The sequence below is a fragment of the Eschscholzia californica genome, unplaced genomic scaffold (genome assembly GCF_041429995.1).
Source record: "Eschscholzia californica isolate CP2 unplaced genomic scaffold, dmEscCali1.0.p SCAF_2, whole genome shotgun sequence".
Classification (NCBI taxonomy): Eukaryota; Viridiplantae; Streptophyta; class Magnoliopsida; order Ranunculales; family Papaveraceae; genus Eschscholzia; species Eschscholzia californica.
This window is the reverse complement of record NW_028238309.1, coordinates 19,604,613-19,622,650: the sequence shown is the minus strand read 5'-3', so window position 1 is coordinate 19,622,650 and position 18,038 is coordinate 19,604,613. Positions and strand designations below refer to the sequence as shown.

At 37.0% G+C, this 18,038-nt stretch overlaps 2 protein-coding genes across 2 annotated transcripts; both read left to right on the top strand.

Annotated features, from left to right (window-relative positions):
• Window positions 1-4,045: 4,045 nt before the first annotated feature.
• Window positions 4,046-6,196, top strand: LOC147556737 (uncharacterized). The gene is made up of 3 exons (XM_086657673.1): window positions 4,046-4,164; window positions 4,602-4,790; window positions 5,799-6,196. The coding sequence occupies exons 2-3, from the start codon at window positions 4,609-4,611 to the stop codon at window positions 5,983-5,985; spliced, it is 369 nt and encodes a 122-aa protein (XP_086513799.1). The 5' UTR covers window positions 4,046-4,164; window positions 4,602-4,608; the 3' UTR covers window positions 5,986-6,196.
• Window positions 6,197-9,440: 3,244 nt separating this feature from the next.
• LOC147556736 (putative phospholipase A2 homolog 1) lies at window positions 9,441-11,686 on the top strand. Its single transcript, XM_086657672.1, has 4 exons — window positions 9,441-9,715; window positions 9,826-9,865; window positions 9,965-10,084; window positions 11,314-11,686. The coding sequence occupies exons 1-4, from the start codon at window positions 9,617-9,619 to the stop codon at window positions 11,493-11,495; spliced, it is 441 nt and encodes a 146-aa protein (XP_086513798.1). The 5' UTR covers window positions 9,441-9,616; the 3' UTR covers window positions 11,496-11,686.
• Window positions 11,687-18,038: the final 6,352 nt, after the last annotated feature.

Sequence of the window (18,038 nt, the reverse complement as noted above, 5' to 3'; positions counted from 1 at the left end):
AAAAGTTTGTCGTAAGAGTGCTTGGGCTTACTTGTGCTGCATCTCCATGCGAAAGGAATTAGAGTTCCTTTGACCATGTAAGTGATGAATAAATATGTTCATAATTTTTCCAAAAACTAAAATCATTATTTTTATAATAGTGTTTATCTCGTGATATAACAGTTACATACAAATAAACGAAACATACTAGATCATCAGAAATTGAATGATCTTGTGTTTGTCTAATACAACAAGTTGAAAGCTCATTTCATGGATCGAAACGAGCCCTGGTGGAAGAAATTTAGATCCAATCATATTGAAGAATGTTGATCTAGATGAGTGGATTGCTCCATTTAATGCAGCAGATGAATTCGTAGTCGGCACCGATATAACATATGGACTAGTTGAAGAAGCTGTCGGAAATGAAGGCGATCATGTTGGTCCGAGCACTGAGTTGAGATCTTATAAGAGGAGAAGAACACCCAACCAAAGTCAAAGGCAATCGACGGAACCACAACGTCAACTTGTTGATGAAGACTCTGAATCTGAGGCGGGTCAAGATGACAATCCTGAACCTACAGAAGAGCAAGAAGGAGACAAGTCAGATGGTCCTCATTCAGGAGATGATGAAGATCTTGACTTTTAGATCTTCATTAGAGTACTAGACTTAAGTTTTGAACTTTTGATGGTTGATTGTTTGTGTTTTGATGGTTAATTGCTTGTTTGAATACTTTTGAATGTTTTTGAATTATTTTTCAATGTTTTTGAATGCTTGGATGTTAAGTTTTATACCTTTAATTTTGGCATTTGAGTGTTTATTTAGTTATTTTTATGTTAGGTACTAAGGTATGTATGTATTACTAAAAATATATATTATTTGTTTGAGGCAAACGCCTCACCTCGCCTAAGCTCGCTTAGGCGAGGCGATGGGTCTGTCGCCTCGCCTCACGACCGAAACAATATAGACACTAATAGAACTAAACAATCACGCACAAGTAAAAAGGAAGAGTTAGAATGCGATACTAGCAAATGTTCCTCTCGTTTCGTTCGTTTTTCCTCTTTAGCTTCTTGATTCCTTCTTTTTCCTTCACCTTTATGTCACTTTTGGCTCTTTTCTATAAAACGGTACCTAAAAAAGAAATGAAATTAAGAAACTACAAAAAGCAAAGAAAACAAGAACGTCTAAGTAAGCAAACAACACTAAACTAATGAACAAAACAAACAAACGATGTCCAAACTACTAAACCTATCCCCAGCAGCGGCGCCAAAAACTTGATGCACCCGGAAAGGTTGCACACTCAAACAGAGGTATCAAGTAGTAACTGGTAAAACCGGAGTCGATCCAAGGATAGGAAGGTAACTCGGATAACGAAGGAGTCTCGTTCACCGGTCAAAGTATCACAAGCTAAATTAGACTAAGACGAAAAGAAATAAAGATAACGGGGGGGGGGGGGGGGGTTTTAAGGATTGATTAAAGAGGAAATAAAGAAAACAAATAAAACTATTAAACAATCAAAGTAAAACGGGTGAGAGAGATTCGAGAGAAGAGTCGAAGGAAACAAGAGTCGAGAGGCAACAAGAGTCGGGAGACAAATAAGTGAGCGAGGTGTCGAAGTCCGGGAATCCATAATGATAAACCAACGACTATATGTAGTCCGATCTAATGTTTCAAAGTATAATCGATGTTCGATTCCTATAGTAGATGTCTCTAAGTACTATGTATATCCGAAGATCATACTTAGTCAAACAAACGTCTAAATCGATTTATCCCGAGTCAACGAAAGTGTTGTCTAGTCGCCTAACTATGTGAAGTGCATGACAAGACACATGAAATTATGACTTAGACTACGATCGATATCGAATACTTCGTTTCGTCTATTAACTATGCGAAGTGTTTGACAAGACACATCAAAATACGATTAAAACGATAATCGAAATTAATGAACATCAATTTATAATTAAAACCTCAAATCATATTAAACATAATCACGAATTCATCACATTTCATCTCATATAATCGACACACTAAAGTTAGCTAAATATGGTGATTGAATAAGAAATGGAAAGAAAAGGATGAGAGAATCCCCCTTTTTTGATGTGGTTTGAGGCTAAGATCGTCAGAAAATATGAGTTTCTAGTTGCAGTTGATCTCCCCTTAGCAATTTCTGGGTTCCCCATAGCGACCACCATCATCTTCTCCATTTAGAACACCAACCTCCATTAAAGCTAAACCCTAGCTTTCTCTCTCTAGAAATTTCTTGTCCAAAATCAAATCAAACCATATGGGAAGCAAGATCATGACATAGGGAGTAAAAGCCCTAACTTTTCGGACCAAGAAGGTTGCCGGAAAAGTAAGAAAATTCGGCCAAGTTTCCGGCCAAAAACCTTAAGAATCCTGCCAAATCCACTAGATTCGGGCCAAAGGAACCCGCAACCGCGTCCCGTACATGCGACTGTGCAAGTCCGAGCTGCAGGTTACATCCATTATGCGCACGAGCTGTTCCGGCCGGACTAGTAGATGTCGTCCCGTGCTCGGAATGTGCAGATTCGAGCTGCGGACGCGTCCCGTGGAAGCTGCTGCTGCTGAGGACGCGTCCCGTGGAAGTTGTTGTTTGCGTCTTGCTCGAGCTGCCCGTGCTCCTCCATAGCCGTCCCGTGAAAGCTCTTGTTCCCGCCAAGCTTAGGCCGGCCTCCTTCTTCTCCCTTTCTCTCCTCAACCAAACCTTCAAACTTCAAGAACAACCCTCAAACTCAAGAACCCTCTTGCCTCTTTTCTCTCTCTTCCTTCTTGCCTCCTTTCCAAGGTAGAAGATGATGAATAGTAGCTACCCTTTTGACTACTCAAATTCCTAGTCAATCTTGACTTTGACTCAGACTTGACTTTGAACCATAAAGAGGGTGCCTCCAAGATTCTTCCTTGTCTTGTTCTTCTTCCTTTCTTTTGTCGGCTTTGGGCTTGAACTTGGTTTTGATTTAGAAATCATGAGGTGCCTTCATACTTGGTCTCTACAAATCTAATTTCAAGACGTGACTTTGGCTTGCATCTTCCATAATTTCTCCGTCCGAACTCCGATTCAACTTCCGTTTTTACCGTCTGACTCGTCATTGACTCCACTTGTCATTTGATTTGCTTGAAAAAAATTTCTCTCGTTTTCGGCACATGAAATGATAGTGATAATTCGTTCTCTTTATTTCAAATTACATGTTTAACTCCAAAAATGATACCTAACAAGAAAAACACATAAAATATTATTGATAACACTCGAAAAGGACTAATTAGTCTTAGTTAGGCTCTCCAAATGTGACATTTTCGTGTCACATCAGCTATTACTTTTGAGTAGAAGGGTAAAAAAGAAAACGCAAAGTCTATTGTTAAAGTTGACTAACTGTTGACTGATGAAAATATTGAAAAGGGGGTCAAATTAGAAGCTGGTCATCTTTAGACTTTAGGGGGCCATTTTGGTGTGCTGGTCATCTTTAGGGGGCCAGAATGGAATTAACCCTTATAATTTTTGAGTGGGTGATTCTTCCATATTCATAGTTTTGTTTGTTTGGATCCACATAAGTTTTCATAATTTTCATCATTAAAACACCAATACGAAGCTTCCATACAAGATGATGTTAATAAAGGAAAATAAGTGTGGTTAGATGTTCCATCCACCATAGAAGTTTGAAGTGGTAGGGTATAGTGGTGGTTACTGGAGAGATTCCGAAGAGGATTTTGTGTTTTTTATTAGGGTAACTACCTCATGAAAGTCTATAGACTCTCCATTGTTAATGAAAATGTACATGGATATGAAATCTATGAATGTCTAGATTCACTATCCCGTTCTTACTGACCAAGTGGTGAGTGTAAGTGAAACTTAATTTGGTCAAAGGAAACTGATCAAGTCAAGTAAAAAAATGTGAGTGTGACAAGTAAAATGGGTTTGTCAAATCTTCACCATAAAAATTGAACTACTCGAGCGCCTATAAATTGCAAAAGAGGTTGGATATATTTAGTCAAACAAGCCCAGCCCAATAACTGATTGAATTAACGAAATTACCCCTTGTAAGTATTAGGGAAGGGGTAATCGATATCACCATCAGAAACCTAAATCGTCAAGAGACTTTAGAGCAGCGGCAAGTTTCTTTGCATTTCACTAACTATCATCATCCGCTCCTCCAAATTCCTAAACCTAAGAGGTAAATTTATCCCCAATTACACATTTTACTTGTAAATATCAAATCTTGTGATTCTATTTTCATCAGCTGAGATCTCTGTCTGTTTTTAGATATTATCTTTGTTTTCATCTGGTTTAGTTCATGATTTATAAATGTTTGTAGGAACATTTTTTTATTGAAAAATTTTCACATCATCAGACTGATTAGGTCCAATTCTAGGGTTTCTGTATCTTTTGGTTGATTAGGGTTTGTGGGCTAGTTTTGGTTAATTTCACGATCTGAAGTTGATTTATTGTCTATTTAGTTGCTTGAATTGAAGCTCACCAGATGAAAAAAAAATGCTCAGTTAATTATAGGGATAGTGATTTATCAGCAGATTCTTGTTCATCTAGTTGAGGAATTTGAGAATTTATGAGATAAGACATTGGTGTTTGAAGTATTTTTTTTTCTCTGTCTAGGGCTTTAATGGCATCGAAATTGTACCAATTGCAATCTAAGGCTTGTCAAGCCAAGCAATTTTTGACAACACATGGATCAGCATACTACAAGCAGTTACTGGAGCAAAATAAGCAATACATTCAGGAACCTGCAACAGTGCAAAAATGTAACGAATTGTCGAAACAATTGTTCTACACAAGACTTGCAAGGTAAGTTCACTCTGTTTGATCTCTAATCAAGTCTCACCCGAGGGGTTGCATCAATCACTTATTCACTTGTGCACTTTAAATTCAGTAAATTTGAATCCTGCATCTATACAATTGTTTGGAAGCAATTTTCATTCGTCATCTGGAGTCAGAATTTTTTTTTATGTTAGCGATTTGATGTAAAAGCCAAATTTCGTATATTCCGTAGTATAATGCTTCGTCTCCTAGTAAAAGTCTTTTAAACTCTGAGTTCAGTATTTTTTTTTTCGGGAAATTGGTCTGAAGACCCATTTTTGTTGGTCTTCATTGAAAGACATGTAACTAAATATTTTCGTTAGGCTTGGGTTCATAAGCGAAGTAGCAATCCTACGCAAACTAAGCAACCCTGTGCATATCCGTAAAGCATGTGCATATATTACATTATATCTGCGAATTTGGAACCAAATGCACCCGTAAACTATAACTTTTCTGGTTAAGAAAATTAGAAAAAAGTAAAAAAGGCAATGGCAAGATTCAAACTCTTCACCACTAGGTAATCTTGTGGGGATCATACCAACTTAACCAAACAAATTCTTTTGTCAGGAAGCCCGGTCAGACCACTAACAGCTCTGCCTCGGCTTACTACGTTATATTTTTTGCTGCATCATCTATTAATTCACTAGTTCTCCTATCATATGGAGAGACATTCCACGTGATTTATAATTTATAATAAACGCAAGATGAACCCAAGGGGGGTTAGTTGGTTGTTTAACTTAATCGGCCATTTGGGTATCACAAAAGGGCGCTTTAGGTATAACTGTTAGCACTAGTTTTTCGAGTTTTTTTTCCCTGATGGTCATTGTACTAAGTGATAACCACATATGCTTGCATTTTTCGTGATAATCAGAAAGAGGACTCTATGTTCTCTCTTTTTCTAGTAATCAAATGTAAATGTTGAAGATTCTAGATAACTTGTTCTATAGAATATTTGATATATATTAATTCTCAAAATAATAAGGATATTGTCCACAGCTTTCCTGGTCGATACGAGTCATTAAAGAAAGAAGTCGATGCGGTTAAGCAGTTATGGAAGAACAAGCAGGAACTGAAGGTTGAAGATGCTGGTGTTGCTGCTCTTTTCGGTCTTGAGTGCTTCTGCTGGTTCTGTGCTGGTGAGATTGTAGGAAGAGGATTTACATTCACTGGTTACTATGTCTAAGCAAGCGGACGATACTTGCAACAACCAACCAACTTTCTGTCTATTTTCTTGGATAAAACCTATCTCATCCAGGTTATTGTAGTCATCAACCTGATTTTACCTGCAAATTTTTGTTTTTCTACTGAGATTATTTTGGCTGACGATCGGCTAGACAAATCTGTTAAACTTTAATAATTTGCAAATTTGGTCAGTCTCTTTCTCTGTTGATGAAGTTTGCTCGTGTTGTGACAAATTTTCATTACACCCCAATAATTTTCGTGATTGGTTTGTTCACTCGCCAGATTAAGTTCGTCTCTTGTGATGAACATTTGTTTCTTCAATAATGCTTGTTATAAGCTGGCAATCTTTACACTTGCTAAATAATGTAATATCATTTGAAGTTTCAACCAGAACTCGGAACATGTTTGATAAATTTGAAGTGACCTAGAAGCCAATACTGGTCTATGTTGCATACTGTTGAATTTCAGTATTGTATTCGGAAAAGTTTCCTTTAGGGTTTGTTCAGTATAAGAACTGCTGTATTTTTCTGCATCTTGAGTAATGTTTTGCTCGGGTTATCTGTGCCTGTTGTTTAAAGACTTCCATGTCACTTCTCAAAGCTTTGTGACCTTTTCCCACTGTCCATCTGTCGCGGCTTAGCCTTTAAAGGTGACTTTGTGGGTGAAAGGAGATCAAGGAAGAGAGTTGAAATGAAAATTTTATAGATTAGAAATCGTTATTTGAGGAAGTTGTTAGATTCCCAACTAATTTTTCTCAACAGTCTCCTATTCTAGCAGCACCCTCTCGTTGTCTATAGGCACTGCATCTTACATCATTTGTATTTCTTTATTTCTCTTACACTGTTGTTACACCATCTTCCCTCACACATTCAGTCATACTGACCAACATTAGTTGTAATGAAGCACATAAAACTGTCGGATCTCCATAAATCCGTAAATGTCTGCTGTCGTCATGTATCCTTCTCCTTTCTTTGTGGTAATCGGTGATGAGCCAAATGTCTCTGTGAATCAAATAAAGAGAAATTGTTGTATAGCTTTCAGAGTTTGAAAATGGTAGAGATTTGGTCTTCGCAAGCGGACATTAGTTTACAAATACCATTTTAAGGTTTGAAGTAAAGGAAGATGAAATAACCTCTTATCTGTGTTATCAACAAAAAAACAATAAAAGCCTCTGATCTGTGTGCTTCAGAAATAGTAGAGTTATTCACTAATATAATAGGATATAAGTCATTGATCACTCGTCTTTTATTAAGATTTTTTCCACGTAAAAAGAAATCCTTCCGTCCATACATATGCTGGTCAACAAAAAATTTGTTAAAATATCAATAAAATGGTCGGTATAGTATAAATAGGTTAGGGTTATTTGGTAAAGCGGTAACCTTTTGAAACACAAATGACAACCTATTTTAAATTTGGTTGTTCTCCAAAAAAAAATACGTAATAAACCAACAAAAGTGTCATTGAGCAATGTTGCAGAAGTGTGGCCTTAAGTATAGTGCATGAATTACTCTTTGCAAACGCAGAAGAGCTTGCCCAATGTCTGTCTTTTTGGCACTTTGGAACCACACGATTCCTTGTTTGATGATACATGTTTGCCGAGGAACAAGATCCTCCCCTTCCACCGTCACCGGATGCAAGTCTTCAGTAGTTAATGCCGCAAAATGTTGCACAAATTGAGTGAGATGAATCCATAATAACCAACCTGACTAAACAGCAATGATAACAAACTTAGAGACTGAATCTCGACGTAATGAACCCTAAAGAATTGTGAAGAAAGGAATTCCAGTCTTTAAGCAGATGTTACTAAAAAAAAATTTCACGGTCTCTTATATGAAATGGAGAATATCTAAGAAAGAGTCATGTGGTCTCATCTTCACCCATGTAGGCCAAATATTATATGGATATACTCAAAGATAATCAAAAACATTGTCGACATCGTTGTGGTATTTCTAGCATTTCTGTGGTATTTCTAGCATTTATGTGGTGTCTTCTAGTATTTTCCATTAAATCTCAACATTTTTAACATATTTCACGATATTTGAACTAAAACTTAAAGTAATTAAAATTAAGAGAAATCCATTACAACATAATCCATTACAAGAACTAATAATTTAAAGATTTTTTGACATTTATCCTTCAATTCATCCAGTAACAACCTAGTTAATTCAACCCTCTTCTTTTGTGGTTGTATTCTTAAATCTTTGGCTAACATTTCTTGTCAAAAATGCTTATAGTTATATTCGACTAAAAGTTCATCCACGTGCAAAATCACATACATACAACCATAATCTCGTCTGTAAATTTGTAAAATATATTAGTGTTCAAACAAATGCCTGCAATTCATGGAATGATAAAATATAAAAACGTAAAAAGAATCGAAATGTAAACTTACCAAAAATCTGTACATTTCGATTGTCGATGAAGTTATTTTGAGAGTAACACTGTTATGTTTGTAAAATAGTATGTTATTTTTTTGGCAAATTTAGAAAATGCTGGTTAAATTTTCACAATTTATGCAAAATCAAAGAAGTGCTACAAGAAATTTGAGGGCGTTGCGTACTGAAAAACAAACTCGCTAATTCAAAATTACAAGATGTAAATGATTTTCTAGGTAGGTCAGAAAATTATAAAACGTAAATATGTTGTTAGAATCGAGAAAATCCTATGAGAGTATACAAAAAGTTTGCAAAATATATAACTACCTTTCATGCAATTTTTTTGTGGAGAAAACAAGATTATAGGAGAGAAATAGTGAGACAAAATTTGGACGATTTTTCTTAAGAAAAAGATTGATTTCCTAGCTTTAAGAATAAGAACAACAAAACCATGCACGGTGGAACAATCTATCGTTGAAAAAAAAACGAGAATATGGTAAAAGAAGAAATTTAACCCATTGAGCATCACGTGCTTCTAGGTTTTCTCCATATGAGGACTAAAAAGATTAGATGGGTTTTCTCTGCGATTTCTCTTTGTTTTCTCTTGGTGAACTAAAGAAGAAAGAGTTATGATCGATTTTCTTTTAGTCAAAAGATTATGGAAACATTTCTTTAAACTGAAAATGAAAGTTTTTCTAGAGATAAAAACTTCTTGTTGGGGAATTATTTTCTTGAAATTGAAAAGAGTTTGTATCTTCCAATATAGGTAATTTTATTTAATCTGGGATAAGTTAAGTAGTAGTAGAGAAAGAGAACTTAGACATGTAAAATACTCCTAGTGGAATTATTTTCTTAATATTATCTTTGGGTTCTAAACCCATTTACCCTGTGATTTTGGACCTAAAACCCATCTCCTTATCAGTATTCTTTACATATGTTACTTTTTTTCTCAAAAAAAAAAGACGTTACTTTTATACTAAATTTCCTACCAAGAACAAACAGACCCCCTAATTAACCGTCCACTTCCATATCAGTTCTTTCCTCACCTTACTACCAAACAGACCTTAAAAACAAAAATCTCATCTAAGGGCTGCAAGCACTCCAATGACGTGGTCTTTCATAAATCAAACCACAGGATCTTGAAATATAAGGTCAAAAACATTAAAAACCTCGATTGGGCAGGAAACCCAACCTTCAAAACTTCGATTGTGCAGGAAACCCAACCCCAGTTGGAATTACAAGAAACTGGGAGCAAAAATGGTGCGTGTTCTTAGTTGGACACGCATCGTCTCAGCATCTACTTTGTTCTTCTTCCTAGTTGTTGCTTCTTCCGCCAATCTCAACTCTGATTCCCAGGTTTCCTCCTCTCTCCTCTCTATCTTTCTCTCTCTCTCTATCTCCTGTCTCTTTCTCTCTCTCTCTATCTCCTGTCTCTTTCTCTCTCTAACTTTGTATAACTTTTGCAGATCAATTGTAGCAAAACATGTGTTGCCCAAAACTGTAATAGTAAGTCCCCCTCCCCTTGAGATCTATTTTCACCTTCCTTTTCATTCCAACCTTTTTTTTATGCATGCATAAATTATACTTTTGAGTGTTAATTTTTAGGTGTTGGAATTAGATATGGGAAGTTTTGTGGAGTAGGATGGACTGGATGTCCTGGACAAAAACCTTGTGATGATCTTGATGCTTGTTGTAAGATTCACGATGAATGTGTTGAGAAAAAAGGTAAGTCTCTAGTTCGTGTTTGGGTTGATTTTATTTTTGTAATTTGGGGATTTTATTAACCTATCATTGTTTTTCTTCTAAAAGTTGAGGAATTTTGTCCAATTCAAGTTTTTATTTGTTAGTTTAAGGAAAAAAAACTTGCAAATTACAACACACACAAACACAGTGTGATTTTGACACTTGTTTGAGCATTAAGGATGTGTAAATCTGCAATGCAGAGGTCTTAGGTTCGATCCACCAGAAGTGCAAATCTGGAAAATATTGAACTTGGTTTATTATTAGTATAAATAATGTATAAATTTGTCGGGCTTCAGGCCTCTTTCATCTTGTCGGCCTCTAGGCCTCTTTCATGGTTTAACTTAGGTGGTTATCGTGTTTATCACGTCTTCGTGTTGTATCAATGCCTTGTAGCGACTAACGTAGAACGCAGTCGATTTCTCAAAAAAAAAAAAAGGATGTGTAGATTGAACTTAAATGTTTTATAATGCACTATAGATATGGAAAGAATTGTTTTGTTGGATTGATTGACTTTGGATGCTTTCAGTCACTTCCACCCTTCTGACTACCTCTAGAAATTAAAGAAAAAAAGAAAGTTACTACAACATCGAGGCGTAAGTTTTGATGCGGTACACGTACACCTATATTGAGGCGTACGCCTCAATGCGCGTCTTAGGCACCTTTTTAAACATTGGATGCGGAATATTAAAGAGCCTTTACACTAATAAGGTTGTATAAATTTTCTAGAAGTTGTTCTATTTGGGTTGGCTCGGAATTGGAACATAAGCGAGAAACGAGGTACCATATAAGCGATATGAACTTGCGTCGTTACATTGGAAGAAAAAAGGAAAAGCTTACACTTCATTTAATATTTCCTGCCATCGAAGTATTGGCTGCATCCAAATTAACACTAGGAATATTTAGCTTTCCAGTGTTTACTAATAGATTTGTTCACTCCCAAGTGGGAGAGTTCTGTCTTTTTTTTTTTTTTTTTACGCATTCCCCTTATTTTATGTTCTTTGGTATATAGACTAATATACACTTTTCGTCAATTCTTATGTGGCTATCGGTAGTTTCCCATTTTTCTTCAGAAATGGTTGTGGCTATATTCATTAGACCTTCGATATCATTCTCATGGACATTAATTTGAGATTTTTAAACCTTCGGTGATTTTTTGCTCCGTCATTATAAAGAGTAATGCTGAATTCTTAACTCTGTGGGTGTTTTATTAGGGATGATGAATGTGAAGTGCCATGAGAAGTTCAAGAACTGCATAAGGAAAGTTCAGAAATCTGGAAAGACTGGATTCTCTCAAGAATGTACTTATCAAACTGCTATGCCTACTATGATACAAGGTATGGATATGGCTATCTTACTCAGCCAGTTTGGTGGTAGTCTAAATGATGAACTCTAACATTATATTTGCTATATATCGGCATATCTTCATTTACTTTTTGATCTAATATTGTAACGATTTAACAATTAAAATTCGGGGGATTTCTTCCGTAATTGACATTACATTACTTATTGATCCGACGTTAGTTATACGATGGTGTGTATTATATTTTGCATAATTGAATGAAAAGTAGTCGATACCTCGGGCAATTTTTGAATTACGTTGGTAAACATGTGCTTGTGATTCGTTTCAGAGACGTTCTTAGTGTATCTTATTCAGCCATCAACTGAGTACAAATCATTTTTTCAGTAAACAACAAATTCTCCCTGAAAAACAAAATTATTTTGAGACAAATTTTCGTATCTTTCTCTTTGATAAATCCCACCAAATAATATTTATAGGGTAATCTTCATTTGTATAACTCATTTTCTTAAACAAGGAAGAAGATGAGGATGAGAAGAAAGAAAAGGTGTAGTTTCCCCCTCTCTTTCCTTTTATCTTGTAGGTGGGGTCGGTCTAAGAGAAAGAAAGGTGTAAGAGCAAGTCCACGTGGGGTTCGGGCTCCCAATTTTGGAAGCCCCTGAATTTTGAGAGCCTCGGGAGTTTTCTCAATTCTAACGTTGGGCTCCCAAATTCAAATAATGTACGTGTGCGAAGTACGTGCGCAAAATTTTGATTTCAGTTTTCAACTATAAATTATTAGTTTTAGATACAGAATTAAAATGTGATATTATTCGAGAGAGATAATTTCAAAAAGATAAACACAAAAAAAATAAAAAAATGAAAAAAGGAGGAAAACTTAAAGTAATTCAAAACAATTTAAGAACATTAAAAAAATAAATTAAAAAATATATATATAAGTGGGGTGGATCCCTTTTTTGGTGAGATCCACCCAACGATAACAATTGGGGTTGGAGGCCCCTCAGCCCGGACTCCCAGCCCCACTGGGAGCCCAACCCCAGGGCTCTCGGGTCGGAGGCGTGGGGATGGGGCTCCTAAATTTGAATTTGAGAACCCAACCCCACCCACGTTGGTTTTGCCCTAACTCGTTTGTACAACACCAATTTCGTTGACTGGGTCTATTTAATTGAACCAAATCAACCGAGTTGTACAACCCCTGAGAAAAAAGAACTAACCTAGGTTTCTCCTTCCCCCTCTCCATGATTTTACTCTCAACCTATTGTATATTGAGGTTGTTTTCGGAGTTGTCCTTCAAAATTTGACGATTATTGTCTCTACAATCATTTCTAGTGGTTAAAGAACGAAGGTTTGTATATTTGTTGAATAATTAGGGGAACAAGGAGAAATACAAAATCTTATTTAGAACCAAAATCCACTAATGATATTTCAACAAAAAAAATCCACTAATGATGTGTCATGTCTGCTCGAGAAAAGAGAGTCCTTAAGTTCTATTCATGTAATATGCTTATATAAATGAGTTTTTTCCTTCATGTTGTTTTCTTTGACATTGCAACGAATAACAATTAGTTGAGGATGACTGCTCTTTTCTATCTGCTACTTTCTACTACAGTCGATCTGCTTCCATATCTTATTATTTCTTTAATCTCCTATTATCCTCATTTTGTATGATTTCTAACAAGACATTTATTGTCACGATGTCTTCAACAATCAACTGAGTCTTCATTATTGTTTTGCGAAAGACTAAATATGTTATGCATTTTACTCTTTGTAGTAGATAAACACATTAACGGACAAACAATATATTTCTCTTATGCAGTTTTTAGTTTTATTTGTGAAAAAAAATATGGTTGCCTTTTTACATCGGAGAGACATTTTAAGGCGTAACTTATATTTTGACTTGTACATTTTTAATTTGGTCTGTATAAAAGGAATATGTTCACCTTTTATATTTGACAACCACATTACCGGGCACATGACATTTTTCTTTATGCATTTTCCAATTTTGTCGAGGAAATGCAATACATTCTTGGCTTGTCCCTTTGTATTTCACAAACCTATTACCAAAGAAAGAACACAAGAAGTGTTGGTTTATATCCAGCCTTATCTATTAATGGTGTCATTTGATTGTTCTGTTGTTTATACTATACGAGTCTGTTAGCTAATTATCGTATTACTCTTTTCTGGTATTGGGCTAATGACAGTTGGGATGCCCTTGTGATTATAGTTTTTCCGCGTCTATCATCTGAAACGTTTGATGTTTGTTAGATAGTTCTCTTTTGGTTTCGCAACAGAATTCTATCTCTGACTAGTATAAGATAGTTGTGTTAGACCTTTTGTGGTATATTTTCTTCTGCCAGTTAGTTAGATATACTTTTGTGAGTCAGATTTGATGCTTTGGTCCTGGCTCCGTTAAGCTGATAGAATAGTGTCCTTGGTAGTTGTTTATCTTGTTTAACTGTTATAGTTATCATCCGCTTAATTTATCTCTCTGTTTATCTTTAATAGGGTGTGTTTATAGCTTTTTGTGTCTGGGTTGTTGGGCTTTAGGTCCATTATTCTTTGTTAGGTGCCTAGGGTTGTCTTAACTGATCTCCCTTCATGTATAATAGCACCCCGACCACTGAAAGCCCATCCATCTTAAGTTGGAAGTGAGGGGAGCCTCCTCTTTCCTCGTTGGAAAGGCAATAGAGTCTGTTAGACAAAATTCATTAAGGACCGGGGGGAAGCCCTCAAAAAGCTGGGGGTGGTGGCGCCACCTACGGTTTGGACGGTTTCCGGCGATTTGGGGGGGTTTTGGGCTCAATCTGAACGGTTTTTCTTGGCGACTCTGATTTTGAACTTCTAATTTCTTCTTCTTCTTTCTTCGTTTTTCGTTTATTGGTGAGATTTAAGTCTCTTTTCATTTATCTTCTTCTCTTCTTCTTCTTTCCCCTTAATAATATGGATGAAGATGTTTCACTTCCTCCTGGTCTCCTTCTCTTGTTCTCCTTCTATCTTCTCCTGATTCTCTCCCCTCCTCTCCTTCTCTCTTTTCTCATATGGATGGTTCGTGGTGGAACGGTCGAGTTTAGTGGTGACAGATCTGGTTGTAGTGGAGGGGTTAGTGGTGGTGGTGGTATTATTCGGATATGGTGGTGGAGAATTCTATTTTATAATTAAATCGGGTGGTGTTGGGGTTCGTTTCTGATGGTGGTATAGGGGAGATGGTGGTGTTCGGATCTGCTTCATCATATATTTGTTTTGTGGAGCAATTACATTGAAATACTCTATCAAATGTATAAGCAGTTGGGTACATTGATCTTTTTAGGTAGATTGTTCTTGCACATAATGGTATTATCATTAATACATTCCCAATTTGAAACATCATTCTGGCAATTTCTTTTGCATTTAAAGGTCTTAATCTAACTGAAACAAAAAATCCTTTCATGGGTATTTTCCATTTCCATTTTCTCAAACTGGATCACTTGTTCTTCTTCTTCACTCACAGCACCCATTTCTTCTTTGTGGTATGGTGGTTGTGGCATGGAGAAACAAAATTTTGGATGTCATAAATGAAGATGGTGGTGGTGGTGGTTGTGTGGTGGTGGAGAAGATGGTTGTGGTTCATGGTGGTGGTGGGGGGTTATTAGGACCTTCGTGATGGGAATGTGGGTTGATGGTGATTAGCAATGGTGGTGCTTTCCGTGTGTGTTTAGTGGCGGTGTGGTGGTGGCGCGGCGAAAGGTATAAGAGAGAGGTTCTTTAGTATTAAACTATAGATTAGTACAATAACTTGCCGGTTCTTCAGTGGTGGTTGGCGAATACTTGGTAATGGCGGTGGCGACTACCTCGGTTGGGGCATTGTCAGTCTTATATTATTTACTGTCAACTTTTAGAGTCCTTAATGTTAGATTTTTGTTTTTATTTTCGTCAGTGTCTTGTCAATTTCTCTTAATACATGAGGCACTTTACATTTGAAGTTCTTCGAACTGACTTATGTAACTCTCACGTATCTGGCCTAGAGAAATAACAATTATATCCATGTAAATTCGTGATTGTATCACTTATTAATGAAATTGGTATCGCATGGTTTCAAAAAAAAATAAACATATACTCAAACTTATTAATAAAAACCAACCTGATATTGTCTTCCTTTCGGAGACAAAAAACAAATCCAATATCATGAACAAAAACATTCCCATCAGTAAAACATACGCTAGCCACTTTGTTGACCCGATTAACAAAGCTAGGGGGCTAGCCCTGTACTAGATACATCATCTGAATATCAACATCAAGTACACTGAAAATAATATCATTCATGCGGAGATAGACATTGATCATTCGACCAATCCCATCATAATCACTGGATTCTATGGCTCCCCTTACCATAAAAACAAAATTAAACCTTGGAAAATCATTAACCAGCTCAACCCGGATAATGACAACCCTTGGATAGTGATAGGGGATATGAACTATTCTGGACCCCCTTGAGAAAAGTTGGGGATCTAGTGTTTCCAATTCCCACATGCCTAAAATTCTGGACATTATCAACAACCTTGGTTTACTAGATTTGGGTTACCAAGGTAAGCCGTATACTTGGAGTAACAAGCAGTTCGGAGAGCACCTCATTCAAGAAAGACTAGACATGGCAATTGCTAATCTCCAGTGGCTTCAACAATTTCAATCCTCAGGAGTTACCCATTTGGAAGCTGTGGGGCAGATCATCTGCCTATTCTTCTAGACAACAGAGGCCTCAGCCAGCTTACCCCTAATCCTTTTAAGTTCATTCGCACTTGGATGACCCACCCAGGCTGCCACAGTTTTATTGCTGAAAATTGAACTAACATCAAGAAAACCCTGGACCTAACAATATCCAGCAAGATCTCAAGAAGCTTAGCAAAAAGCTCACAACCTGGAACAAAAAGGTTTTCAGTAACATTGAGAATAATATCAACAAGATCATTAAAAAACTCCATAATAGTGCCACCAAAGAGGAGCACATCCGCCTAAATCTCAATCTTGAAGATCTTTACACCCAACAAGAAAGCCAATGGAAGGAGAAATCGAGGAATAACTTTATTGCGTCGGGAGATAAAAACACCAAGTATTTTCATTCCCAAGCTATATAACGCAACAGAACAAACAAGATCAGCGCCATTAAAGATAAAAATGGAGAATGGAAGGAAGACATTAAGGATATCCAAAACACCCTCACTTCTAATCTCCTCGACATCAACACCTCTATCAATCCCAAGGAAGACCCGACTACTCTCAACCTTTTCACCGTTGTGATTACTTATGAGCAAAATCAAGATCTGCTAGCCATCCCTAGTAAGGAAGAAATTGATCAAGCTATCCAGAGTCTTAAGAAGGAGGCAGCCCCGGGTCCGGATGGCTACCCCCCTTTTTTCTTCCAATGAAACTGGGAAACAATTGGTGCTGATATCTACGATCTGGTTCAGAACTTCTTCAAGACAGCCTACCTCCCCCCTGAGATTAATCATAGACACATTTTTCCAATTCCTAAAACCCCCATTCCTCAAACCCCTGCTGACTACCGTCCCATCAACCTTCTCAACACTACCTATAAAATCATCACCAAGTTGTTGGTTGACAAACTTAAATACACTTTGAACCCCATCATCACTCCGTTCCAAGCAGCTTATGTGTCTGGTAGACAAATTACTGACATCATCATGTCTCAAGAGATCATCCACTCTTTCAAGAAGATGAAAGGAGCGGTGGGATACTTTGGTCTTAAGTTAGACATGTCAAAGGCTTTTGACATAATTGAATGGAAGTTACTTACTGACATCATGAGACGTTTGGGCTATGACGAGCATTGGATTAAGATGATTCGTACGTGCATCTCTTCTTCCTCGATGTCAGTTTTTGTTAATGGTCGGTCGGGTAAGGTTTTCTACCCCTCTAGAGGTATTAGACAAGGCGATCCACTCTCCCCTTTTCTCTTCACGATTGCCATGGAAAGCCTTAGCCCTAAGCTGATGTCAAATAATAGTCACAACAGATTCTTGGGATTTCTTACTAACAACTCTGATCTTGAGATTTCCCATATACTCTTCGCCGACGACTGCATTATTTTCAGCCGAAACACTATCGATAACATTCACAATCTTAAGAATATCCTCAAAGAATTTTGTGAGACCTCGGGGCAAATGATTAACTATACCAAATCCAATATCTTCTACTCCAAGAACTCTCATCCTAAATTCAAACGCCTTATCATGCGTACCGTCAAAGTCAAATATGCTTCCACTTCTGAGAAATACCTGGGTGCTCAACTATTTATTGGGCTAAAAAAACCAAAGATTTCAATGATATCCTCGATCACATCAAGAATAAGCTCAATAAATGGAATCACTCCTTTCTCTCCCAAGCTGGTCGCATAGTGGTCATCTCGGCCATTGCAGCAGCCGTACCCCGATACCAGATGCAGTGCTTCGCTATCCCCAAAGGAGTGAGCAAACGCATCAAGTCCGTTTAAAGGACTTTCTGGTGGGGTAAGTCGAAAGGTATATGCACCAAAGCCTGGTCATATATCTGTCTGCCGAAGAATCTCGGAGGCCTAGGGATCCACTTGCCAGAGCTGGACAACACAGCCTTGCTCTCTAAACTTGCCTAGAGGCTCAAAACTGAACC

What these genes read in the sequence shown, in the direction of transcription:
- LOC147556737 (XM_086657673.1), top strand. Translation starts at nt 4,609, where the DNA reads ATGGCATCGAAATTGTACCAATTGCAATCTAAGGCTTGTCAAGCCAAG. An exon ending in TTCTACACAAGACTTGCAAG is followed by an intron (nt 4,791 to 5,798) that starts GTAAGTTCACTC and finishes TATTGTCCACAG; the next exon opens with CTTTCCTGGTCGATACGAGT.
- LOC147556736 (XM_086657672.1), top strand. Translation starts at nt 9,617, where the DNA reads ATGGTGCGTGTTCTTAGTTGGACACGCATCGTCTCAGCATCTACTTTG. An exon ending in ATCTCAACTCTGATTCCCAG is followed by an intron (nt 9,716 to 9,825) that starts GTTTCCTCCTCT and finishes TAACTTTTGCAG; the next exon opens with ATCAATTGTAGCAAAACATG. An exon ending in TGAATGTGTTGAGAAAAAAG is followed by an intron (nt 10,085 to 11,313) that starts GTAAGTCTCTAG and finishes GTGTTTTATTAG; the next exon opens with GGATGATGAATGTGAAGTGC.